The following is a 26511-nucleotide window of genomic DNA, read 5'->3' as shown; positions in this document are numbered from 1 at the left end:
TGCAAAGTACCCATGTTAGTCACAATAGAAAGTTCAAATAGACACCATTTCAATACATTATCATAGGTTTAAGCCACATCAATTTGGCAGAGTACATATATACAAGCTTGAGGTTAGAACATTCTCACCGAACATTCCCACCAAACAGCCATCCAGCCTTTGTATGTGGAAGATAGAGGAAGCAATAGTTCTAAGTGTATCACCCTTCCAATGTTCATATACTTTCTATGTATATTAAAGGTATATTAAAATGTCATGAAACTTGACTGTGATCTGGATGTAAAATGCTGAGAATAAATGAAAAACCATAGATTTATATACGAAAACAGGTGAACTGTGTGGTAGTGTGTTATATCTCAATTAACCTGTTTTAAACTAAAAAGGGAGAAAATGTGTTCTTAGTCTGTGCTAATTAATTAGTCAAAGCTGTTTTCAAGCTATCCTTCCAAATATCTAGCTAAAGTCTACACTGGATAACTGTCTAATGGCTGTTTAGGATATCTATTTAGGATGTCGAGCTAAAAGCTTTACTGAATTTAGGAAAATCACACTAGCCTGCACCCTCCACATACCTCTTTTGCTAGTCTTCTGTGGTTTTTCTGGCTCCTTTTCTGTTGTTCCTGTGCTCTACCTAGGTCTTAAGGTCCCGGGTATTCCCAAGCATGATTTGTCTCAAATCAGTGGCCTCAGGATGAGACTGATTATTGACCCTCAGCAACTTTCTTATCATGACCTTCAGCAAGTCAGTCCCTAGCAATCCTGTTGCTGATCTGATCTAAACAATAAAGGTTTGAAGAACCTTGTGATTTTTTCAGCTCTTAAATTCTGTGTTGAAAAAAATCCAATAATGATTATTCACTTAGCCAGTAACATGTGCTGTCTTTGCCATTTAGCCAACAGACATATATTTGGATTATTCATTTTGTAAATACCCACATGATGCAATCTTCCAAAGCACAGTATTTCAGATATTTATGAAATGAGCAATATGAAGTCCTTCTTTTAAAAACTAGCTGTTTATTAAAGAAAATTAGAGTGAAGCACAGAATGCTTTAGAGCCCCTCTGCACCTGTCTCTAAGGTCTCATTTTTTTGAACGAGAAAAAAAAAGCTTATGCATGTTAGGGTCTTGATGGATTTTCCAAAGCAAAGATGGAAGTGGCAGAACCTTTAAAACAGAGGTAGAACTAAAACCGACGAGGAGGAAAAAGGCTTGTTTAGCGAGTGATATAAAGATCTCATATATGAGTGTCTCCACAAAGCTTATAAGCTCTCAGAAACATGCACAGAGCCATGAACATCGCAGAAATCTCTCCACCCTGCACAACTTGCCACTTTTTATGAAAACCGGTTACATTTCCCCCAACAAGTTCTCACAGAAGTATGTAGTCAACCGTTTCTACCAAATTTCTAGTATTGTTTCCATGTGCACATCAGAACAAAACCGAAAGAATCCGTCATTTTCTCTTACACAAACGCGCACGTGCGCGCGGGCGCACGCACACGCGCGCACACACACACACACGCGCACACACACACACACACACACACACACACACACACACAGTCGCGCGCAAAATGTAAAAGAAACCATTTTCTTCCGCAGAGCCTCTATTTTTCTAAGTTGTGGGGCTTCCGTGAATAAATGTTGGTGGTAACTAAAAATCAGATGGCTTGCTTTACTGAGAAGTAAACGGAGCACATACGGAAAAGCAATCACCCTACGGTAAGTTTCTTGCTATTGATCTGAACACAAAACGAGGAAATAAATGACCCCAAGCGTTCCTTTACATCGCTCTCTCCCATTTATTACCTGAGTGTCCCCACATTTCAGTCCCCTCAAAAGAACATAGTCCGAAGGGGGGGGCAAGCCCCTCTTCTATTTGTTCAGCCTCTTGGCCTGAGTCCAGAACAAGAGTTGGGGTGAAGGAGTGAGGAAAGGACTGAGCTAGGTGCTTCCATTTCTTTCCCCTTTCATACCCAGCTCCCAGCCTTTCCTTCGGGTCAGGGAATCAGAGCACCTGTAAGGGGGGCTCCCCTGCCCCGAGGGACAAAGACCTTCCAGGCAGGGGACAGAAAACGTGCAAAGAACCCGAAAGCCCTCGCAAACAAAAGGGGGAGCGAGGAGCCTGCGTGCCAGCGTGCCCAGAGGTGGCCACATTTCGCGAGTTGCTGTGTGCGTGCGGAGGGTGGAGGATATCGAAGAGTCCTCTAAGGTTAGGGATTCGAGAGCTGCTGGAATGCAGCTGCACGCAGGAAGGAGGCTGAAAGGAGGAGTGAGGCCCTACTGAAAGCGGGGGGCACAGTACCTGGGTGGAAGAGGTGACGGTCAGACCAGGCCCCCCGAGAAGGGCGAGAGGTGCCCGGCCCGACCTTGTGCAGGTGCTTCCAAGCCAAGCGCCGCGCGGGCGGAGGGCACGAGGTGCAGGGATTCGCGGGCGCGAGCAGAACTGGGGGTGCAGTGTTGGGAAAACAGCCTAAGAGCAGAACTAGAGAAAGGCGAGGGGGAGGGACTCCGAGGGGACCTGAACCTCCGTCCGCCCACCTCACCTGGAGCCCGGTCGGAGTCAGTGCTGGGGGCTGAGAAAGCGCCAGCTCGGTGGCCCCCGGGTTCCGCGGAGCGACCACCGGCACAAAGCGGGGTCGCGCGGGAGGAGGGGCCGGAGCGCAGGAGAAGGCTGATGCGCGCCAGGGGGGAGGCGGGGCGGCCGCAACTCTCCGGCGGGGTCAGGGGGCGGGGCCTGGGGGGAGGCCACTGTGCTCGGGCCGCCAATGGCCACGCGCGCCGGTCCCAGGCGGAGAGCTCACCTCGGCACCTGGGCCTCGGCCGGCTCCCGCCAATCAAGAGTCTTGATTTGCATACTCCGCCCCGCCCATCCACATCACTCCGGGACAGCTCTCAAATATCACAAAAGGACGCAACCTCCCAACACACACACAGCCAGGGAGGGGAGAGGGTGCACTACTGATACCCTACCTCTAGGGCCTAGCGACACCTTTTCAGCTTGCTTGTTAGTCTTTCACTAGCACCCTGATATAGGGAGGGGACTGAATATTATAAATGTCTGGTCCAAACTCTTAAGAGATCTGGTCTGTTCTCCCTGAGGCCTTCTAACCAAAATTAAAGGCTCCAGCACCAAATTTTTAGTCCACCTCTGAGCCCTGCACCTCAGCCAGCCCCTTCTGTTTTTCTATTTGCTCCAATCTTCTGTAAGCTGCAGCCCACTACTGGCCTTCTGCTGCATTGTAGCCCTAGTGGGCTGGCTCTGAGAGGCCAGGCTGCCCCTTTCTCGAAAGGGAGGAGCGATGAGGAAAGATTATTTCATTAGGGCAGAAAGGATCTGATATAATTTCTTATGACGCCAAAAGCTCAACACTGCACAAAACTAAACTCCCCATATCATCTCTCACCACCTTGTTTCTCCTACCTTCAGGTCTGTACTGGGCCACAATAGTGACTGACTGACCAGCCCGTTTCAGAGCAGCTGCAGCCTGCTCATGTGTTGCATTCCTCAAGTTCACGCCATTCACCTGTCCAAAGAAAGGCACAATGAGTCACCCCCAAAACAAAAAGCAGTGGTAGCAGTTAGGAGAGGGAGATGAGTAACCCCACCGGAGGCATGGACCAATCTCTCTCAATATCCCATCCTTGTCCCCAAGAAAGACCAAAGGATAGAGCTACCATGTAATATTGATTTTTTTTAAATTTTATTTATTTATTTTTGGTTTTTGGGTCACACCTGGCAGCGCGCAGGGGTTACTCCTGGCTCCACGCTCAGAAATCGCTCCTGGCAGGCTCGGGGGACCATATGGGATGCCGGATTCGAAACAATGACCTTCTCCATGAAAGGCCTTACCTCCATGCTATCTCTCCAACCCCATAATATTTATCTTTGTAGGAGTCAAATGCCAAGCAAGATTACATCCCAGAGACACTCATTTCTCCTCAAAAATCTCTTGTCTAGTTGGTCCCATCTTCCTCATTAAAGGCATATATAAAGAATTTCTCTTCTTCAGTTCTTAGTCTTTGCTCTGTGGCAAGAAGCGTTGCTTAAAAGAAGCCACATTTTCCTTTTCCCCCCTTTGGACTACCACAGTCCCCATTCTCCCACCTTTCTTTTGTCTCCTCACCGATAAGATCCTGTCTCCCCTGCGCAACTCCCCACTCAGGTCAGCTGGGCCTCCTGCCAGAATGAAAGAGACAAAAATGCCTTCTCCATCCTCTCCTCCTACAATGTTGAAGCCTAGGCCTGTGGAGCCTTTGTGCAGGATGATCTTGCGAGGCTCTCTGGTGGGAAAGAAATGGTAAAATAAGGATAATATAGGTATAATCTATTTTGCCTGTGAAGGTCAACCAGGAACAAGGAACATATTGCTTTAGAACAGAGGTTACCAACTTATTTGCCTTACTGACCCCTTTTCAGAAGAAAATAATTTCATATTTCCTGTATACCTTTCTTCTTTAAGCAAGCAAAGCACCCTCCCAAACTGTATTTGAAGATAAAAAGTCCCCTAGATAATTCTAGCCCCCCACAGAACAGTATCACTCTTTGGAAAACTTCTCTACAAGGATCTGGGTCCCCCAGCTTGATACCTTTTATCTCCTGAAAGCTACTCAGCTATTATTTCCTGCCACATGCCAAGTTTGTCCCTTTTTCCTATCTTTTTCCTATGTTAACTTCCTGTGTGGTGATCCACTAATTTCTCAGACCAACAAATCCATAGAGTCTTGGGCTCTAGAGAACATGCCTTAGAACCTATTCACTAGTCCGCTTTGTCTCCACCTTCTGTTCTCCCGATCAGTGAGATGAGCACTGGATCATATGGAGGGGAAATATTTCAGAGCACCAAAATCACCATGGGTTTGAGTGCTCTTACCATAAAAAACTAAGCATACTGAGACCCAAAGATAGTCCAGTGTATAAGGCACTTGCCTAGCACAGGACTGACAGAGTTCAATCCCTGAGCACATAAGCACTGCTGGGTATGGCCTCAAAACTGAAAACAAACAAAAATGGGAATACTTGGAGCGATAGTAAAGTGGTCGGGTGTTTGCCTTGCACATGGCCAATCCAGGACTGACCTAGGTTAGATCCCCAGCATCTCATATGGTCCCATATGGTCCCCCAAGCCAGGAGTAATTTCTGAGTGCATAGCTAGGAATAACCCCTGAACGTCACAGGGTGTGGCCCAAAAAGCAAAAAAAAAAAATGGGGATACTTTATACATGCTCCTCTGAAGTCTCAAAATGCCACTCAGTAACTTTGATCTCTCTCTTCCTCCACAACAGACTTAGTCACCAACTACCACTGTTATGTGGGCGACCAGAATAAAGAGATTTCAGTCCCCCAAAGGAGCTTGGGGGCCAAAGATGAGGAAATAAGTCCAGGAAAACACTGACTACAATCAATTATATATCTGAGAACCCACGGTTAAAACAGTCACAGAGTCAATTGAAAAGAGGAACAGTCATTTATGTCCATACAACTGACTCCCACCTCACTTTCCCCAGCTGGCTGCCTTCCCTTTCAACATCTTTCATCAAAAAAGCTCCAAGTCCAATAACCCTCCTTTCATGCTGACAATGCCTGGTATGAGAAACCCTCCCTGAGTAGCTGATGTTTTGGCTGGCAACCTTCCTCTCCTCCTACCTGGCATCCCCTCCAGGCTGCAGGGAGCGGAACGGCCAGGCCCAATGCTGCGACGCTCTTCTCCAAGCTGAAGCTGAGGCTGAGCCCAAACCCAGGGCCAAGCCAGAGCCCGAGAACTTGTGTGCCCTCTCCATGGCTCCTCCAGCTCTCCCCTAACTGGCCTACCCTTCCAGCTCCAATACAATTGAACTGGGCCCCACCCCACAAACCTGTCCCCTAGAACCCAGGCCGGCCCAACCAGTTCCACTGCTGCTGCTGATGCCACCACAATGAGCCTGGGCGGATCCCTGTGAAGTCAACCTACCGGGTTTCCCACCTGCAGCTGAATTGTGGCACTTTGCTATAATATGGGGTAACTATAGCAGTTGAGGGGGACAACCATGGTCTCGGGGCAAGAAATCCCTGTAGTCACCATTGCCTCATCTCTTTAGAGCCACATACTTGGCACTAACTCCTTGATGGTAGAACTTGCCCCTATACCTGCCATTGCATCTCCCTAGGACTCCAAGTGATTAGAGAGAGTAAGAAGTCCCCAAGATGAAAACACTGAGCAATTTTCTTTTCTATACCACAAGATGGCCTATAGTCACCCACAACCAGATTACCTTCCTCCACATTCCTAGAATAGTTGAAGGAGGGAGAAATCTTACCTGGTAAAGTCCTCCTCAGCCAGCATGTGTCGGGGGATAGGAGAGTAACATGCTGGTGGAACTTGAGGAGGAGCAGGGTAGCTGACCTTGCTCTCCACAGCCCCAAGATAACCCAGGTTGGAATTATGGCTTATGTGGTTGTCAGCCAAGGAAGTGAAAGCTGGAAGAAAGGAACATTTTGGAGAGCCTTCCATGCATGAACCCTACCCCTTACCCCACACTCCAACTTATATACAAAGAAAGCCAGGGATGCTTATTCCTCAGGTTACCTCCCCACTCCACCCCCAGGGTTCCTCCTGCATAGTCTCTTCTAAATCCTGAAGACCCTGTGAGTCTTAGAAAGAGCTATTCAGTCTACAAAGAACATGATTAGAAGTGTAACTAATAATAATCCCTTCACATCTATATAGCTTAATACAGTCTTCCAAGGGTTTTCTCATTCATGATCTCATTTAATCCTGCAGCAATCTTATGAAAAAAGGCAGCATATATATTTTTAGCTCCTTTTATCAGAGAAAACAAAAAAGGAATATGTCTAAGGTCACCCCCACTGTAAGGGACAGAGTTGGGATTTGAACTCAGAGCTCCTGAGCACTAGTTCTCTAATTGTTCTCTCCCTCTCTTGCTTGCTCTTACTCTCTTTCTCTCCTGTTCTCTTCCCTCTCTTTCTCTCTCACCACTGCCTCCTCTCTGCCTCTAATCTCCATCACCTCTTTTCTCCTCTCTGTCTGTCTCCCTTCTGGAGTATGAACTTTTCCAGAAACCAAAGGGGAAGGAGCTTCAGTCTCGAGGCAGGTGTCGGGGGATCTGGATACGTACTGCTGGAGTAGTCAGGGGGCGCATACATGTCATTGAGGTTGAGGCTGCCTGGCTTGGCCACCTTCAGATAGACCATATCAGATGTATTCTTCAGGGAGGCCACAGCTTCCTCATGTCTCACATCCTGCAGATTGGTGTTGTTTACCTAGAAGAGCAGAAGCCTTGGGGCTAGCACATAGAAGACCAGCAGATATCACATGGTACTCTGAGCTGTGCCCTTTCTATGAAATTCAACCATGCTTTAATGAAAGTCCAAGAACACTGCAGCAAGGATCGGGCGAGTCATGGAAATAACAGAGAGCTAGTGCCATTCTATCTAGGAACACACAACTTAGATATGTCCTCAACATACCCTGTGATACATAATTTCTGAGGACAGGTCAGGTGGAGTGAGCGGCTGCTGGTGCTCTACCTCCCACCCTGCCATTTGGGCCAGCTCACCGCCAGCAGTCTATCCCCGATCTGTAGGCGTCCATCCTTCTGAGCAGCACCTCCTTCAATGATCTTGGTGATGTAGATGCTGTTGTCTCCTGGGATGTGCTGGTTGCCAATGCCCCCAGCAATGCTGAACCCCAAACCTGGGAGGAGTTGACAGGCAGAGGGAAAGGGCTATAAGGAAGAGTCAGTTCATTCATCCAATCTCAAGCCCACACACATGCTACCCAAACCCCAGATGTTCCTCCCAGGTACACGAAACTACTAGGCTGTCAGCCCAAGGTCAGTGAAGGTGAACACGTAAAGTTGAGAAAGAAAGATAAAGAGAGAATTGGGAACTCTGGGAAGAAGTTAAGTCATTGCTGTCCTTTGATTAGGGGACAGCCAGGGGACTCTGGCCAGACCACAGAAACACAGAGGGCAATACCTTTAGGTCCTTTGAGCAGGTTGACCTCCATGATGGTTTCAGGTGGGGGTTGTCGCCTCCGTACCACCAATCGCACCACTGGGCCTGCCTCCTTCAGTGCCTCCACAGCCCGGCTGTGTACCACCTCTGATACGTCTACCTCATTCACTCGTAGTACACAGTCATTCACCCTATGGCGGAAGCCCAAAACACATGACACAGCCCTGTAGTGTCCCCACCTCTTCCTTCACTTCCCCTGCCCCTCTTCCTCCCTCCACCCTGACAGGTGACCTGCCTCCTCTTGTCACCCTGTTATGCCTACTTGGCCCCATCTTGGCCCCAGAAATGCTCCCAGGCCACCTTACCCCAGTCTTCCATCCATGGCAGCTGCTCCACCAGGGATGATCTTAGTAATAAAGATGCCTGGGTCATCAGGGACATGGGGGTTGTCAATGCCACCTGCAATGCTGAAGCCCAGGCCAGAGTTGCCCTGAAGATGGCGGGCGGTGAGGCAAAGAAGAAAGATGGTGAGGCACACAAGGAAAGGTTCTAGACAACCCTTCTCTTCCAATCCCCGAGAGCTGGTTCGCCAGACCTTAGAAAGAGTCGTGGCTGGTTCAAGTGCATTAATCAAAGCCTGTCAGTTTCTCAACCTACTCTAACCATTGTGGTGGGCAGGCCTCATCAAAGATATCTGCTCCCCAAATACTCAGGCTCCAGTAACAAAGGTCAATTAATGTTTGTACATTGCACGACTGATTGATGTCATTCTGCAGCCTCAGTGGGTGCTATTTCCCCAAGGCAGGATCCCATCAACAACACCATTATGAGTCTAAGACAGAGACTCATGTTCTTCACCTCCAGTGGCTTGAACCCTCAAATCCTCACCAGTTCACTCACCCGTTCAAGTACTATCTCCTCATACTTGAACATGCCATCGCTGCCATTCACCTAGAGAAAGACACAAAAAGTTTTCTAAGTGTCTACTCTCCTCCAAGCTGCTTGTTCTACCTGGTCCTCACAACTCCATAATAAAAGTGCCCAAATGAACTGAGGATACCTCTTGGCAACAGAAAGAGTTAGAATGATCTTGACCACAACACTTCCTTCCAGTTGCTTGCACTGTATCAGGGCAAACCCAGCTGCTCATAGAAGCCATATTGTTGTCCAAACTGAGTTGGCCAATGAGGTACTCACCAAGCAGTTTGACTCCAGGGCCTTGGTGTTCAGGGTTGACATGAGGGGCATGGAAAAATGGATTTGGCAGACAAGTCATGCCACACTAAACATCTGAGTCACTCTCTCCCTGACTTGGAGATCACACTGCCAAAGCTAGAAAAACAGTAAGACATATCAACCAATCCTTCTTTTCTATTCCAGAAGGTAACACTGAAGCCTAATGAGGAAAAATATTGAGCCTATGAGCAAAATGGGAAACTAGTGGCAGAGTAAAGGGAAGAGCCTGGAACTCCAGGGGCTATTTTATATGTGTGGTATCAGGGATAGAACTCAAATAGTCACACATAAAAATCAAGTGCTTTACTGCTGAACCTCATCCATGGGCCCTCCAGGTGCTCTTCTGATTAACACAATCTACTGACAGTTAGGCCACTCATCCCCTTTCCCTTAAAGAACTCGTGGGAAAAAAGTGGAAGTTGTCTCCTTCAGAGGAGCCCATGTAATCTCATTTTTCATTCCTTCCCTGTTTCCATTAACCAGTTTCCCAAAAGGATAGAAGGAGCTAAAGTCCTATTCCATGTTCTTTATTCATTTTTGCTCCTTTTATGGGTTTAAGAGTTACAACTGGCAGTTCTCTGGGTAACAGGTGATCTTGAGGTCTAAAGTGGGGTTCCAGAATAAACAACATGTACGCCAATCCTTTGGGTTATCACCCAAATTCATTTTCTTCCAGGATGACTTTGATTCTGAGCTTTTCATTTACACCACTGAAAGAGCTAGATAAAATCTAGTTAGGAGTCAAAGCAAATTCAGAGAAAGGACAGGGTCAGAGTGGAGAAGATTCCTCAAAGGGGGGAGATTGACAGGCAATAATCTGACTTTCTTTCTTTCTTTCTTTCTTTCTTTCTTTCTTTCTTTCTTTCTTTCTTTCTTTCTTCTTTCTTTCTTTCTTTCTTTCTTTCTTTCTTTCTTTCTTTCTTTCTTTCTTTCTTTCTTTCTTTCTTTCTTTCTTTCTTTCTTTCTTTCTTTCTTTCTTTCTTTCTTTCTTTCTTTTTCATTTTGGGTCATACTTAGTGGTACTTATAGTTTACTCCTGGAAGGTTGAATACAGGTTGGCCAAGTGCAAGGTAAGTGCACTACCTGCTATACATACACTCCTGCCCCCACTCTGGCCTTTCAATTTGCTATATCTATGGAGCAAGGAATGGTTGGAAACTGGCTGGTCTGACCAACCGACAGAGATGGCTTCTCAGACAGGGATCTAGTTTAGTGGTGACTACTGACAAGTAAAACTAATTCCAGAGGGGTACTAATTAATTCTGGGGGCTGGAGCAGTAGTGCAGTGGGCAGGGAGCTTGTCTTGCATGCAGCTGACTTGAGTTCAATCCTGGATATCCGATGTGGTTCTCCAAGCACCACTGAGAGTGATTCCTGAGTGCAGAAGTTTGCTAATTTTAAACCTCTAACTCCTACTCAATCCCTAGAATGGAGGGTCCTTCTGGACTATTTCTTTAGGCATTTTGTGTTGCTCCTTTCCTGACCTCTGACCTCCCACTCAGGAGAAGAGAGCTGGAAACCCAGGTTAGAGACTCATTTACAGACCCTGTCCTACTGCTCCCCTCCCAACTCTACCCCACACAGCTTGTGTTCTATAGACTGAGAATAATGGGAGAAAACTGGATTGGGTAGGGGTGAATGATTACTCCTTTCTGAGCCTGGCCATAAGATTTTCCACTCCACAGCCTCTACAGCCCTAGTTGTTAGTGGAATAACTGTACCTGCAACTACATTCTGCTACCTAGTCCCAGGAAAAATAAGCAGTGACTCTTTAGGACCCCCAAAACAATACAATTTTATAAAGTAGCACTTAACAGACATAGAGGCAGAAAGACAGCATGCAGCCCTTGCATCTGCTGTACTGGGGGTACCCACATGTTATAAATTAGGTTTTAATCCTATCTGCAGTAAAATCTAGAGACCACCCCAGCTGTCATAATCCACCCTCCAATCTCCCACTGCCTCCCTCCACACTTTCAGGAACCCTGATCCCATGGTCAGGAGCTATCCACAAATCAGTGTACGCAAAGAAACCCTAGCCAACTGACCAGCCTCAAGATTGTCACTTGTCTTCCAGCTAAGCAAGACAAGCCTGAGAGAGTGTTTGCAAAGGTAGTGGCCCAAGACAGAAGGAGAAAGGAGAAAGAAAACTCACTGGTGAGGTAAGGGGCAAGGGATAGGGGAAGCAATAAGTGTGGACAGACAGAAAGTCAGGGCTCCTCTTGTCAGGAAGCCCCTACCTTTGCTTCTGAGTATGTCCTATTCCCAGCGGACAGAGACAGCCAGAATGATCACCAGCTTAGAACATTTAGTGCCTGCCCTCAACAACAAAGCCTTCTCCTCCTCTCTTCCTACCCTGGGGGCTGCAGACTCAAAGAAGTGAACAGGCCCTCCACCATGCATGCCAGGAAGCTGGCTCTTCTGGCCCAGCCTCCATTTTGCTGCTTCTCCCACGGATGCTCCTTCCATTTTCTAAACTGGCAGTTTAGGCTGAGAGTGGAAGCCGGAGTTATGTTCAGCACCCAAGGTTTCACAAGCTTGCCAAGTCAGGTCTGAGGGGGTAAGTTCTCTTGTAGATGGGGGGTCAAGGGTGACATGTCCCAATAGGTCCAGTTCCTGCACCATGCCCCTTGCCTCACTCCAGGCACTCTGCCTGTTCCTAACCAGGAAAGCTTGATTTCGTCCACCCACGTATACACACACCCCTAAGTGCACACACACACACACACACACACACACACACACACACACACACACACACACACACACACTTTCAGAACTGCTTGGACAAAAGATTCCATCCTATGGAGCCTCTCAGACTTGTTTGGGATGTGGATCTAGCCTTTTCTACCTCCCCTTCCTTGACTGTCAAGGGCTTCTCACCAGGGACTCCATAGATACACACATGCAGGCACATGCTTATATATACATATATATACATACACATGTATCCACATGCACAGGCAAACACAGTCATCCCTGCAGCTTCATCTACAGAGACACCTTCGTATTCAGAAAAAATATGTGCTCATATCTCTCTGCATGTTCATGTGCACATTCACACACAAAGGGACTGGGACTAGAGAGAGGCTCATTGCAGCGATGGTTGAGGGTTGAAGCTCAACAAGCTGGGCTCCTGGGCTTCTCCAGAGAGATGGACAAGAAAGAACTCCATTGCCTTTCTCGACACACCTCAACATACACACACATGTCCCCCCTACGCAAAGCACCCGTCCCCCTCCTCCCCTCCTGTGGAGACACACCATGCACAGCCCCCGCAAAACCTCCCGCCTCTACCAGACAGAGACACTGTTAAACCCTTGCACTGAGACAAACCCAATTCTCCCCCACAGGAAAATGTGCCCCTCCACCATGCCGTCAACCCCTGACACACACAGCTTCTCTCAAGCCATTCCAAATGGAAACCCCTACCCCAATTAGACACACAGAGAAGCACAAAATTTCCACCAAAATCCATCTTGGCCCTGCTGCAGTGCTGGGACTCGGGATCCAGTGGGTAAGAGCCCCCAAGAAACCCTTGCCTGTACTCCAAGCCTCTAGGCCCCCAATCCAGCCCCTGTGGGCTTCCCCACAGCCCCACAACCTTCTGCTGGTCCATACCTGCTCATACCAGTCCCGGTTGGTACAGGTGCATTCAGGCCACCAGCTGGGGCCGCTGCCGTTGAGTTTGGGGTTGCTCTTGCCTGGGACTGACTTGGGGGGCACTGGCCCCACATCCCGGCCAGTGGGGATGAGCTTGGCCTTGCTCCGGGAGGTCGGGGTGGCACCCGCCTGCGAGGGCAGGGTCTGCGAGCTGTAGCCCCCATAACCTGTGCTGGCTCCGTTGCCTCCATTTGGCCCATAAGGATCAGGCACCTGCCAGTCCCCATAGCCCGGAGGCTCAAGGCGTCGCAGGGCGGCCAGGCGGGTCACCTCGTAGCACTCGGGGCACTTGCAGCAGTGCTGGTGCTTGTGCATAGCACTGCTCCCCACGGCCCGGATCCCCCAGCCCACGCCGCTTTCCACACCACCACCGCTGGGCTCCCTGGCACACTCGCACTGCTCGGACCAGGAAGGAGGGGGCACCCGTGGGGGCGCCCTGGCAGAGCGGGGCCTGGGACCGGGCGGGCGTCCAGGGGCCTCGGCCCCCACGCTGCCCCTCACCCATGGCTCCCCCTCCAGCACTGGCGGCTCCGTGTCGCCCGTCTTGGCTCCTGGACCAAGGCCCAGCTGCAAAGGAGAAGTGGGAGCCTGAGCAGAGACTGGGTGCTGCAAGCAGCGCTCCTCCACTGGTCCCCAGGAAGGATCTGAGTGGAGTCAAGAGCATCACTCCCTGGCTCCCAGCTCAGTTGATTCCAGCCAATCAGCGCGCAGCGTTAGGCAGTGGTGGTGGTGGTGGCGGCGGCAGCAGCGACAAGAATGCTAAACAGCTGCTCCTTAAAGGCACAGAGGCAGTGGATCCCCAAAACTTATCTCCAGCTCTCAAGATCTCTGGGCTACAGTCAACATTTAGGTAGGGACAGGGTCACAAACAGGTCCAACATCTGATCACATGCCCCACCTTCCCGCTGTCTTCACGAGCTCTGCCCTTCTTTCAAGAAGGAGTTGCAGAGAGATGCTTATTGGGTCCGTGGGGTTTGCCACCAGAAGTAAAAGACTTGGGGAGGCAGAATGGATTGAATGGACACTAGAGCCGGTCGAGGGGGGAGTGTTCACTCCTAACAGGGGGATCACAAAAAGCAGGCAGCTTAGGCGGCTGCACTCCTGGAAGGGCCTCCTTCTCAAGATTATTGTTCTGACAGACTCTAGGCCTCGAGGTGACCACAACCTCACCCTTGGCCTGCTTCTTGCAACAGTGAGGGATGAATGCCTAGAACTAGCAGAAAAGCCCTTATCCCTAGACTCCAATCTCCTGTCTCCTCTACCCCCCCAACACACTCTCCCCCATGGTTACTTTGGGAAATGAGCTGCAAGACACCAAGAGGAAAGACAGTCCAGGGATGGAGGGAAGGCAAGAAGAGATCTGAAATTGTAACCATTTGATAGTCTGAGAAAGAATTCAGAACACTTGTCCAAGGCTCTGTCCTTAGTAACCCCAGTTCAACCTGTTAGAGAATGGAGGAAGAGTGCATTCTGGAAAAATAATCTCTATTTATGGTCTGGCTTTATCATTAGCTACTAGTCATGTCTTCTAAAAAACCTAGCACTTTACAGGGAAACACCAAAACGGCCATGGTGATACTATTATGTTTTGCTTTTACCAAAGAAAAAGTGAGACTCAGTTATTAACACGGCTTCTTGAATCATCTGGAAATTTTGGCATCCACCAGCAACTCCTGAGCCCTTGCTGTGAACCCCTCTAACTCTATTACCATTGTCTCTTCAAAGTTCTCTCCAAAAAATTCTCTCATATGACCACAATATTATTATGATATGTAATAATAATAATTTCACATCAATTAATATAATTTAATGTCCAGTTTATATTTAAACTTTACATTTTTAAAACAACAAAGTATCTCACCTTGTGTTTGTATCTTTCTTTTTCTTTTTTGTGGTGTTAGGAATACAATTTAGTTCATTTTTGATCCACTTTTAATCAAAAACAGCCTAAATAGCTGCTCTTGTTCTAGAGCAATACCACAGCAGGTACAGGGCTGGAGCGGTGGCACAAGTGGTAGGGCATTTGCCTTGCACGCACTGACCTAGGATGGACGGCGTTTGATCCCCCAGAGTCCCAAGGGATTTCTGAGTGCATAGCCAGTAGTAACACCCTGAGTGTCACTGGGTGTGGCCCCAAAACAACAACAACAACAACAACAAAAACAAGCACAGTAGGTAGGGCATTTGCCTTGCATGTGGACAACTCAGGTTCCATCTCCAGCTCCATGTGCCCCCACAAACCTGCCAAGAATAATTTCTGACTACAGAGGCCCAAGTAACTCCTGAGCACCACTGGGTGTGTCCCCAAAACAAAAAGAAACAATAAGCTTCTAGATATAGGGCCTGAGCAATAGCACAGTGGGTAGAGTGTTTCATTTGTATTCAGTTCAATCACATATGATCCCCTGAGCCTGACATTTCTTTTATTTATTTATTTATTTGTTTGTTTGTTTGTTTGTTTTTGTTTTTTTGGGTCACACCCGGCAGCACTCAGGGGTTACTTCTGGCTCTATGCTCAGAAATCACTCCTGGCAGACTCGGGGGACCATATGGAATGCCGGGATTTGAACCAATGGCCTTCTGCATGAAAGGCAAACACCTTACCTCCATGCTATCTCTCTGGCCCCAGCCTGACATTTCTTAGCTCAGAGCCAGGAGTAATGCCTGAGTGAAATTGGGTGTGGCCCCTAAACAAAACAAAACAAAAAAATTCCAGCTTGGATCTTTTTAATTAATTAATTTATTTATTTATTTGGGTTTTCGGCCACACCTGGTGATGCTCAGGGGGTTACTCCTGGCTAGGCGCTCAGAAATCGCTCCTGGCTTGGGGGGCCATATGGGATGCCAGGCGATCAAACCACGGTCCATTCTAGGCTAGCACATGCAAGGCAGAGGGCTTACTGCTTGTGCCATCTCTCCGGCCCCATAGCCTAAATCTTTAAAAAAATTTTTTGGGGGGAAGAGGCACAGAGACAGTACAGGGGCTAAGTTTCTTGTATGAAGCTGACTGGTTTTGATCCCTGGGCAACTACCACATATGGTCCCTCAAGCACTGCCAAGAGAGACCCCTTGAGCACAGAGCCTGGAGTTAAGCCCTGAGGACAGTGTGTCCTCCAAAATAAAAAATTAAAGTATTTTTTCTTGAAAGAAAATTTCTTATGTATTATGGGGTCCAGAGAGATAGCACAGCAGCGTTTGCCTTGCAAGCAACCGATCCAGGACCAAAGGTGGTTGGTTCGAATCCCGGTGTCCCATATGGTCCCCCGTGCCTGCCAGGAGCTATTTCTGAGCAGACAGCCAGGAGTAACCCCTGAGCACCGCCGGGTGTGGCCCAAAAACAAAAGAAAAAAAAAACAAAGAAAATTTCTTATGTAATACAAAGAAGCACCCATTACCTTTCACCAAGTTTACTTCATTGATTACATCTTACATAATTATAATATAGTATCAAAACCAAGAAATTGACCAATACATGGATGTACAGTTTTGTCATTTTTTATATATTTATTTATTTATTTATTGTTTTGGGGTCTACACACAGCTGCGCTCAAGGATTACTCTGGCTTTGCATTCAGAAATCACTCCTAGCCAGTTCTGGGTTATATGGGATACCAGGGATTGATCCCAGGTTGGCCACATGCAAGGCAAATGCCCTACCCACTGTACTATCACTTCGGCCTCCATGTTCTGTCATTTTAATACACTAGAGATTCCTGAAATGACCACTATAGTCAAGATTAAAAAACTGGGGAATGAGGGCTGGAGCGATAATACAGAAGGTAGGGCAATTGCTTGGCAATAAGACAACCCAGGCTAGATCTTCAGCATTGCATTTGGGCCGCGGATCACTGTTAGAAGTGATCCCTGAGCACAGAGCCAGGAGCAAGTCTTGGTCACTGCTGGTTGACCTACATTTTTTAAATAGATATAAGGTGTGGAGGAATGTTAGAGACTTAGGGACTTAGACTACTTGTCGTGCAATTGTATGGCCAAACTCAAATCCGGGGCATTCCACATGCTCTGAGTATGATCCTATCAGGTCTGTTGTTTGATCCTGGCAATACTGTTGTCTGCCATTCCAACATTAGAAGAAATTTCTTGCTATGCCACAGCCAAATGTATTTGTTACCACAAAAGGGATTCAACCCTCAGTGAGCATCTCCACAAAAAGGGATGTACATGGGTGGTACAACGGGTCAGCCACTTCCTTACATGCCACCGACTCTAGTTTGATCCCTGGCACCACACATGGTCCCTAGAGGCCTACTGAGACTTTGAACAGAGTTATGAAACACCCTGAGCACCACTGGGTGTGACTCATAAATTAGGGAAAAAAGGAAAGTATAATTACCATGGTCAGGACAAGTGACGTCTAATGAGCACCATAACTCTTATTTATGTACATCAACCAAGAATGCACATACAAACCTGAGGTTCTTTCAATTATTTTGGTCTATTTTCTATCATTATTCACACTGGGAAATTTCTAGTGCTCTGTTTTTAACTTTCTTTGTTCTATCCATTCTGGAAATGAGTCCATCCCCATCCACTGAGTTTTTTTAGTTTGGTTACTGTGTTCTTCTGTTATAAATGTCTATTTTATTTTTCACCATATTATCTATTTTTTTTGCTGACAATCTTTTTGTTTTTGTTTTATGGACCACATGTGGTGGTGCTCAGGGGTTATTCCTGGCTCTGCATTCAGAAATCACACATGTTGGTCTTCAGGGAACCATGTGGTATGCCAGAGATTGAATTCAAGTCAGCCTCATAGGGCAAGGCAAGTTGCCCTACCCTGTGGCCCCCAAATATTTTTTAATTTTCTTTTAACCTTATTTATAATATCTCATTGAAGTCTCTGTATATGTGTTTTGGGGCCACTCCCAGGGGTGCCCTGGAGTACATACGGCTGTCTTTAAGGATAGTCCTGACTCTGTCATGGCAGTGTTTGGGTAACCAGGAGATGCCATGAATTGAACCTGGACATTTCACATGCAAAGAATCCGTTTAGCCCTTTGATGAATCTTTTTGTTCCCATTTATTGTAGTGCCACAGATAAAACACAAGGCTTCAGTAATGCACTTATGCAAAGTAAGTGCTCTACCACTGAGCAACATTCCCAACCTGAAGCATCTTTTTTATGGTGGTCATTTTATTATATATATATGTATGTGTATATATGTATGTATATGCATATACATATGTGCATATACATATATACATATAAATATATGTATACATATGTGTATGCATATGTATCTATCTTGGGGCCATATCTGGTTGTTCTCAGGACTTACTCATTGCTCTGTTCTCAGGGATCACATCTGACAGGGCTCAAGGGACCATATGTGGTGCTTAGGATGAAACCAAGATCAGTCTTATCCTTAGTACTATCTCTTCAACCCCAATGTTGGCCATTTTAGAAACCTTATCAGGTCATTAAAATTCTTCTGTAATCTCAACATTTGCATCTGTTTATTGTATCTTTCAGGTGGGGGTTCTTCAGATTCACAGTATGAGTGTTTTTTTGAGTCACACCCAGCAGCGCTCAGGGGTTATTCCTGACTCCATGCTCATAAATCGCCCCTGGCAGGCACAGGGTACCTTATGGGATGCCGGGATTTGAACCAATGACCTTCTGCATGAAAGGCAAACGCCTTACCTCCATGCTATATCTCTGGCCCCAGTATGAGTGTTTTTGTTTTGTTTTGTTTTGTTTTGTTTTTTTGGTCACACCTGGCAGCGCTCAGGGGTTACTTACTCCTGGCTTCACGCTCAGAAATTGCTCCTGGCAGGCTCAGGGGACCATATGGGATGCCGGAATTCGAACCAATGACCTTCTGCATGAAAGGCAAATGCCTTACCTCCATGCTATCTCTTCGGCTCCAGTATGAGTGTTTTTTTTTTTTATCATTCATAGTATGAGTGATTTCATCCTATACATTTTGAAATATTATTTTTCTAGGAGACTGAATTTGATTTAAATATTTTGGTCTTGGTAAGGCTTTTTGGACACTTTTTCTTTAGAAGAAGGGGACATAACATACACATTTATCTCCAAGGAGGGGTATACGTTGAAGTTCTTGCCTTTGTCTCAGGTGATAGCCAAATTGGGGTTTCCTTCCTTACTGCTGGCAGGAATAGAAGTTCCAGATCATGACTTGTCCTTCAATAACACCTGAGAGTGGTTGAATTGTTTCTTTCCTGTTCTGCTTGGGTGCAGGTGAAGCTGCATGTGGAATATCCCTTTACAAATCCCCAAGATTTTGATGGTTCCTTATTTAAAATAGTCTAGGTGTTTAAAATAATATAGTGGGGTCGGAGCAGTGGCGCAAGCCATAAGGCGCCTGCCTTGTGCACTCTAGCCTAGGATGGACCGCGGTTTGATCCCCTGGCATCCCATATGGTCCCCCAAGCCATGGGTGATTTCTGAGCACATGGCCAGAAGTAACCCCTGAGCATCACTGGCTGTGACCAAAACAAACAAACAAATGAACAAAAAAGATAACAGAGTAGCAAACTGCACCCAGGAAAGAATAGAATAGACAAGACAAGACAAGACAAGAATAAACAAGGAAATTGTCCTGACTTTATACTTTATACTTTTTTCCTGCTGATTGGCTATGTGAAATATGACAGCCTCTGCTCTTATGTACCTGTTAAATTTTGTTTGGTGTGCTTATTAACTCCCCTTTTTTAAAATAAATACAACTGTGAAGGATTTGTTATTCTTATTAACTCTCCTTAATGTTTATGTCAACTTATATAGCTCACATGTTGGGTACAAGTGAAGAGAGAGCAATATTTCGGTAAATAAATAACCTTCCTGTGAAATCACTAATGCTGCTCAAGTGAACCTAAAGCTTGGAAAGTCCTTGTCTGTTTATTTGTCTCATTTTGTATGATAGACACTGCTGGACAGAGGTCAAAGGTGCTAAGCCAATTGACTTATTGTGATAAATTACAAAAGCAGAGGGTGCTAGAGAACTGGGGTATGGAAGGAAGAAGAAAAGAGCAACAGCAAAGGCCTCTCCACTAGGCCTAGTTTTGTCACTCTGCTGCCACTGTATGGGAAGGAAGGTGAGCTTTACTCTCCAGCCTTCTCTGACACCATGGTGGCACCTAGAGATAGAGTGTGGGTTTCTATTGAAATTGCTAGAGTATATGGGGCTGCAGTATTTTCTGTGCCATTGGTTATAGTCGAGTGGATATTGTCTAAGAAATTTCTATCTGAATTTCCCATTTCTTGATCTTTGAACAAGAAAAACCAAGCTATTCTTGAAATATGTCATTGTTTTTCATTTGGTAGCCACCAACAGTACTCAGGGATCACTCCTGGCAGTGTTTAGGGGACCACATACAGTGTCCAGGATATGAGTCAGTGTTGACCACATATAAAGCCTTAACCCCTGGATTATATCACCAGTCCCTCCTTGACACTTTTTTCCTTTGTGCCCATTGACATGTTTAGGTGGCTGACTCTCTAGCACCCGGTATGGATTATATGAAACAAGAAAACCTAAGTAATTCACTCTCACATATTTAGGTCACTGGAGTTTCTAGTCAGTTTCTGTTCCTTTTATCCTTATAGTATTAAGGTTTTTCCTAAAATATGATGTTCAGGAGCCCATCAGAGAACAAAATATAGTGAATAAGTTGCTTGCCTTGGATGTGGCAGAGCCCAGTTTTACTAATCCCCAGTACCATCTGGATCCCCAGTACTATTAAAGCAATCCAGTAACCTGTGAGCACTGCCATTGTGACCTGAAAACATAATAATAATAATACTAATAATAGTGATAAATAAAAAATAATGTGCAGGGTTTTAACTGTCCTTATTTAGTTAGAAAAATACAAAGAAGTCTATTTTGAGTTGAAAACTAAAAGTGTTTATCACTTAAAAATAATTAATGAGGACCGGAGAGATAATGCAGCAAATAAAGTATACCACATGAGGTCCAGTGAGCCTCAGCAGGAGAGATCCCTGAACTCATAGCCTGTAGTATGCCCTGTGCACTGCCAAGTGCCCCAAAACGAAAACTAATAAAAATGGTGTTATCTCTAGGAAGGGGCACACCTGGTGATACTCAGGGGTTACTCCTGGCTCTGTATTTTAGGAATCATACTTCAGTGGTGCTTGGGAGATCATGTAGGATTCCAGGAAATGAACCTTAGTCAGATACATGTTAGGCAAGTGTCCTACCTATTTATTATTTTGGCCCCAGTTTATCTCTTTGAAGATTACACATTAGATTTTTCTTAGAATATTCTACAATTTGGATTTGTATGGCTTTTCCCTCATGGTATAGTATTATTTATCTAATTCAGTGGTTCTCAAACTATGGCCCGCGGGCCACATATTGTATTTATATCTGTTTTGTTTCTTTATTGCAAAATAAGATATATGCAGTGTGCATAAGAATTCGTTCATAAGTTTTGTTTTTACTATAGTCAGACCCCTCCAATGGTCTGAGCGACAGTGAACTGGCCCCTTGTTTAAAAAGTTCGAGGACCCCTGATCTAATTCTTCTATATTCTATACTATAAATTAGAAATTAGAATACAGACCATATAAAATAGGTTGCCCATGTGAATGAAAAACATTTAAGCAAAGAGTTGGACCAGGAAGTAAAAGAAGTGAACCATAGGAGTGAGGAGATGATTCAAAGGGATGGAGTAGATGTTTTTCATGAGGGAGGGTGTGGATTTGATCCTCAACACCTTTTGGTCTCTCAAACACTGTGGGAATAGATAGCACTGGGAATAGAATTCAAGCATTGCTGGATTTGGACACAAAACCACAATCCCTCAAAAAAAAAGTGAGCCATGCAAAAAAATATGCCCAGTAATCAGAGAGACAGTATAAAGGTCCTAGGTATGAAATGTACCTGACTTGTTTAAGAACAGCAAGGATGACCAAGTAGCTTGAACAGAATGATGGGAGGAGTATTGGGGTGGTTAGACAAGAAATTTTGTAGAAGGCTATGTGTAGGGTCTTGTAGGCCATTGTAAAAGTTTTTGAGAATGAAAATAATGTTTCACTTATCTTGTCCTCCCAAGTATACTAACAGGAATATAATATGTATGCTGAACCTTTAGACTTCAGAGGATCAGCCCACAGGAGAATTTATTGGGTCACTCTGGTATCAACCAGCCCTTTTAAAAATAGACGTCCCCATTCTTTTCTACATAAATTGTTTTTTGTGACCATGAAGGTGCCATGGTTCTTTAGGACACAGATTGCCATTTTCCAACTTGCCAACTTGTTGTTAATAAAGCTTTCTTTATCTACCATATTGGCTCTTGACCGATGACTCCCTCAAGAGGCAGAGAAATGAGCCTTCATGGCTATAGAAAAAAGGATGATTCAAAGACAAATTTCACAAAAGAAATGATGGTTAGTTTAGTTTTGAAGGGTAAATCAATGTTCATTAGGTAAAGAAAAGAGAAATATTTTCATTTTTGTGGGGTTTTGGTCAGGGTGTACACACCCAGTGATACATAAGTATTATTCCTGGCTCTGTGATCAGTAATTACACCTGACAGTGCTCAGAGTATGTGGTGCCAGGATTATTATTATTATTTTTTTTTTTTGGTTTTTGGGTCACACCCGGCACTCCAGAGTTTCTCCTGGCTCTGCACTCAGAAGTCACTCCTGGCTGGCTCAGGGGACCATATGGGACGCTGGGATTTGAATCGTGGTCCATCCTGTGTTGGCCTCATGAAAGGCAAATGCCTTATCGCTGTGCTATCACTCCAACCTCACGGGGAATTTAATATATCTTGACATCATACAGGACAAGTGCCTTAATCACTGTGCTATCATTCCAACCCTAGTTTTCTTTCCTATATTCTTTTTCTTGTTTGTTTTTTTTGGGTCACACCCGGCAGCGCTAAGGGGTTACTCCTGGTTCTATGCTCAGAAATCACTCCGGGCAGGCTTGGGGACCATATGGGATGCCGGGATTCGAACCACCATCCTTCTGCGTCTAAGGCGAATGCCTTACCGCTGTGCTATCTCTCCGGCCCCATCTTTCCTATATTCTTTTTTTTTTTTTTTTTGGTTTTTGGGCCACACCCAGCGTTGCTCAGGGGTTACTCCTGGCTGTCTGCTCAGAAATAGCTCCTGGCAGGCACGGGGGACCATATGGGACACCGGGATTTGAACCAACCACCTTTGGTCCTGGATCGGCTGCTTGCAAGGCAAACGCCACTGTGCTATCTCTCCGGGCCCTCTTTCCTATATTCTTAAACCCTGGAACATAGTTGTTCCAATCCAGTCTTATCCATTGTTACTAGCTGTGTAATCTGGCACATTAATTTATTTCTCTGAGCTTCAATTTTTTTTTTTGGTTTTGGGGTCACACCCGGCAGTGCTCAGGGGTTACTCCTGGCTCCGCGCTCAGAAATCACTTCTGGCAGGCTCGGGGGACCATATGGAACGCCGGGATTCGAACCGATGACCTTCTGCATGAAAGGCAAAAGCCTTACCTCCATGCTATCTCTACGGCCCCTCTGAGCTTCAATTTTAGTGAAATAGAAATAATTCATAAAGTTTTGAGAAAATTTAATGAAAATATTTAGCATGTCACCTGGTATATGATAGTTTAAAGATAATTATTGTTGTTGAATGACTCAGGAACTTAACATCATTTATACGCTCAGCACTTTGCAAATAGAAAATGCTAGATTATTTTCATACGCCCCATCTTTGTTCTCTCTCTCTGTCTCTCTCTCCTCTCTCTCTCTCAATCTCTCTCTCTGTCCATGCACACACACGTGGTCCCCAGAAGCAGATTTCCTCTTCTTTCTGCTCTCTGTTCTCTCTGTTCTCTCTGTTCTCTCTGTTCTCTCTGTTCTCTCTCTCTCTCTCTCTCTCTCTCTCTCTCTCTCTCTCTCTCTCTTTCTCTCTCCCCCCCCCATGCACACACAGACACACATGGTCCCCTCAAGCGGATTTCCTCTCCTTTCTCTTTCTCTTCTCTGTCCTCTCTCATCTCTCTTTTTCACTTTTTAATGGGTCTCAGTAAAATCCCTTTTGATTTCTTGTGAGCTGCTTCTCACCTCCATAGACCTTCTAGAAGAGACGTCAGCAACCCCGAGATGCCTTTTATTCCCCTCCCAAAATCCTGAGGCTCCCAGGGAGGCAAGCGCCCCCTTCAGACCGAAAGCAGCACCATGCCACTGCATGTGGTAATGGTTGCTTGGCAACTGGAGGCCTGTGCTGAGACTAAAACAAATGAGGAAATAGAAGGGATTTGGGAAGAGAGACCATTTCTCTTCCCATTCATCTCTCCAGATAGGATTTGGATGGCGCAGCCCAATGCGATCTGATAACCTGGGCTGGGCAGAGGGAAGTGTATGGGAGGCTTCATTTGTCTATCCTGGTCTCTGTGTGAGGAAGAACAATGGTAGTTGCCCCAAAGCTTTCTGGTTTTACCTGGGGGCAGAGACCTCAGTTGCTGAAGGCAGGATCTTTGGGAAGGGGAGCTGATATGGATGTATGATCTGGTTAAGTAGAATTTCTAGTAAATTTAGTGTGATTGGTACCATTTTGGTGATTAGCCCAGTAAGCAGGCAATATTTTCCCACCATTCTCAGTGTGTCAGTTATAAATCCTTACTTGTGTTTATTGTTTTTGGGCCATGCCAGCAGTGCTCAGGGGCTACTCCTGGATCTTCATTCAGGAATTACTCATGGCAGTAAAGTGCCAGAGATCGAACCCAGGTTGACTGCATGCAAGGCAATCACCCAACTGTACTATCTCTCCAACCCCATGAAATCTTTACTTTAGTTCATAAAACAATAAAAGGCCTGGATCGGAGAGATAGTATAGGAAATAGGGCACTTGTGGCCATGTGCCTCGCCTTGGTTCAATCCCCAGCTCCACCTACATTCCTCTATCCCTGCCAAGGATCACTCCTGAACACAGAACCAGGAATATCCTGTGAGAACCACTCGATGTGGCTCAATACTCCAAATATATCTGAATCAAAAAGCCACACATTAACATCAACATATACAGGATCATTCATACTTCCAGGAAGACAATTTTCTCTGGCTTCCCTGAATTGGGTTTCTTTCCCCCTTTTGGTGGGGTATCAGTTCTCAGGTATACCCCCAGTGTTCAGGAAACGTGGTGCTGAGGATGACATCCGGGCCTCTTGCATACAAAACATGCACTCTACCTCCTTCAGCTCTCTCCCTGGTCTCCATATTAGGTTTCTTTACAGCGTAGAAAGAGATCCTGCGGTCTCTTGATCCACGCCTAGAACAGAACCCTGAAAGAGGGAAAGAAGGAAAAACAATAGGAGGGGCTAAACACACTTCAGTTGCTCCCTAATGTTGTGTCTGGTTTAAAACGGACACATTCCTTAGTTTGCAGCTCCTCTGTTGGGAGGCTGAAGCACCCTGTCCTTGATAAGAGACTTCGTAGAGCAGAATTCCACAACCCTCTCTCTGGGTGGCCCAGAAGTAAAGCCAGGCAGCCACAGCTGAGGCAGTAATAACCCCTCCCCTCGATACTCCCTTTTTCCCCTTCAGCTGTTACCACAGAAGCTTCCTCATGGCCAACTTAGGGGAGCTCTGTGCCCAGGGTCACCTTGTAGGCTTTCCCTCAAGAGTTCTAAGGTGAGAAGGTAGAGGCAGCCAGAAAACCTTGTAGGCTTTCCCTCAAATAGTTCTGAGGTAGGAAGGTACCAGTGGGGAGTTATAGACAGCCAGAGAGCATCTGATCCAGCCAGTGCTCCAGAGGGCATCAGGATGGGGAGGCTCCTTACTCAGCATGTGCCCAAACTGAAGTGGGTCGGGGCTTTGCCTGTGTTCTATTAATAGCTACCCCCCAGCCCAGCCTGCTAGCCCCAAAACCGAAGCCAGGAGCTGTGAGTCAGCGGCTGAAAATAGCAGAACCCCAATGAGCAGCTCCTCCTAGCCCCCACGCCTTCAAGTTTCTGTCAGTCTCCAGAACCTCAGTGAGGGGAAAGGCACCAGTTCTCTGGGCAAGAGAGTAGGGCTTTGCGGCTGCAGGATCTGGTAGTCAAAGTCTCCAAGACTAGGGGGTGTTGGTGCTGAAGGACTAGAGTTCTGGCTTTCTAGAGGGGTCTGGATGCAGAGGTGGGCGGAGAAAACCTAGGAGCTGGGAGGTTGTCCCTTCAGCAGCTGGAAACCCTGAGTTGTCAGGGTTAGATCAGGAAGAGAGGGAGAGGCCTTAGAGGTGCCAGCAACTGGGGGGAGGGGGTGTGTAGAAAAGTGTGGATGGCAGAAAGAACATGCTGAGAGCAGGCAGTATCTAATAGCTAGGCGCCCCACAATTGCGAACTACAGTAGGCCTGACGGAAGAGCGGGATTGGGAATAGAGGCAAGTAAGACTATGTAGCTGGCAAAGAAAAGGTGGTGTGTGAAGGAGACCTAGGAGGTGGCGGGGCCAGAGGCCGGCAGAAGCCAGAAACTAGATAGTGGTCGTCCTTTTGTCCCCAGAGCGCCTCGGGTCTCCGGTTGCATCTCCGTCTGTGCCCCCAACTCCCCACCCAACCCCCCCACACTGCTCCAGCTGCAGGTCAGGTATGTTGCTGTGGCAGAGAGGAGGTGTTGGTATTTGCAAGGCTGTGCATGGCGGGGGAAGGGTGCAAAAGAAGGGAAGGGGCGGTATTCAG

The 26511-nt window shown here is 46.4% G+C and overlaps 1 protein-coding gene across 4 annotated transcripts in view; it reads right to left on the bottom strand.

The window, feature by feature from the left end:
* DLG3 (discs large MAGUK scaffold protein 3) overlaps positions 1 to 26511 on the bottom strand; it is a 213708-nt gene that overhangs the window by 97149 nt on the left and 90048 nt on the right. For 3 of the 4 annotated variants that reach the window (XM_049767217.1, XM_049767214.1, XM_049767215.1), the window contains exons 1-9: positions 12818 to 13480; positions 8861 to 8911; positions 8326 to 8450; positions 7982 to 8151; positions 7561 to 7697; positions 7120 to 7264; positions 6301 to 6460; positions 4131 to 4287; positions 3428 to 3530 (exon numbers count right to left, since the gene is read on the bottom strand). In XM_049767217.1, coding sequence (XP_049623174.1) covers positions 3428 to 3530; positions 4131 to 4287; positions 6301 to 6460; positions 7120 to 7264; positions 7561 to 7697; positions 7982 to 8151; positions 8326 to 8450; positions 8861 to 8911; positions 12818 to 13174 — 1405 coding nt within the window. In that variant the 5' untranslated portion in view covers positions 13175 to 13480. Of the gene's footprint in view, positions 1 to 3427; positions 3531 to 4130; positions 4288 to 6300; positions 6461 to 7119; positions 7265 to 7560; positions 7698 to 7981; positions 8152 to 8325; positions 8507 to 8860; positions 8912 to 12817; positions 13481 to 26511 lie in introns of those variants that run through there. The other variant, XM_049767216.1, reaches the window with a different exon arrangement.

Source organism: Suncus etruscus, chromosome X (assembly GCF_024139225.1).
Source record: "Suncus etruscus isolate mSunEtr1 chromosome X, mSunEtr1.pri.cur, whole genome shotgun sequence".
Classification (NCBI taxonomy): domain Eukaryota; kingdom Metazoa; phylum Chordata; class Mammalia; order Eulipotyphla; family Soricidae; genus Suncus; species Suncus etruscus.
Note: the sequence above shows the minus strand (reverse complement) of the source record. Positions and strands in the feature narration are given on the sequence as shown.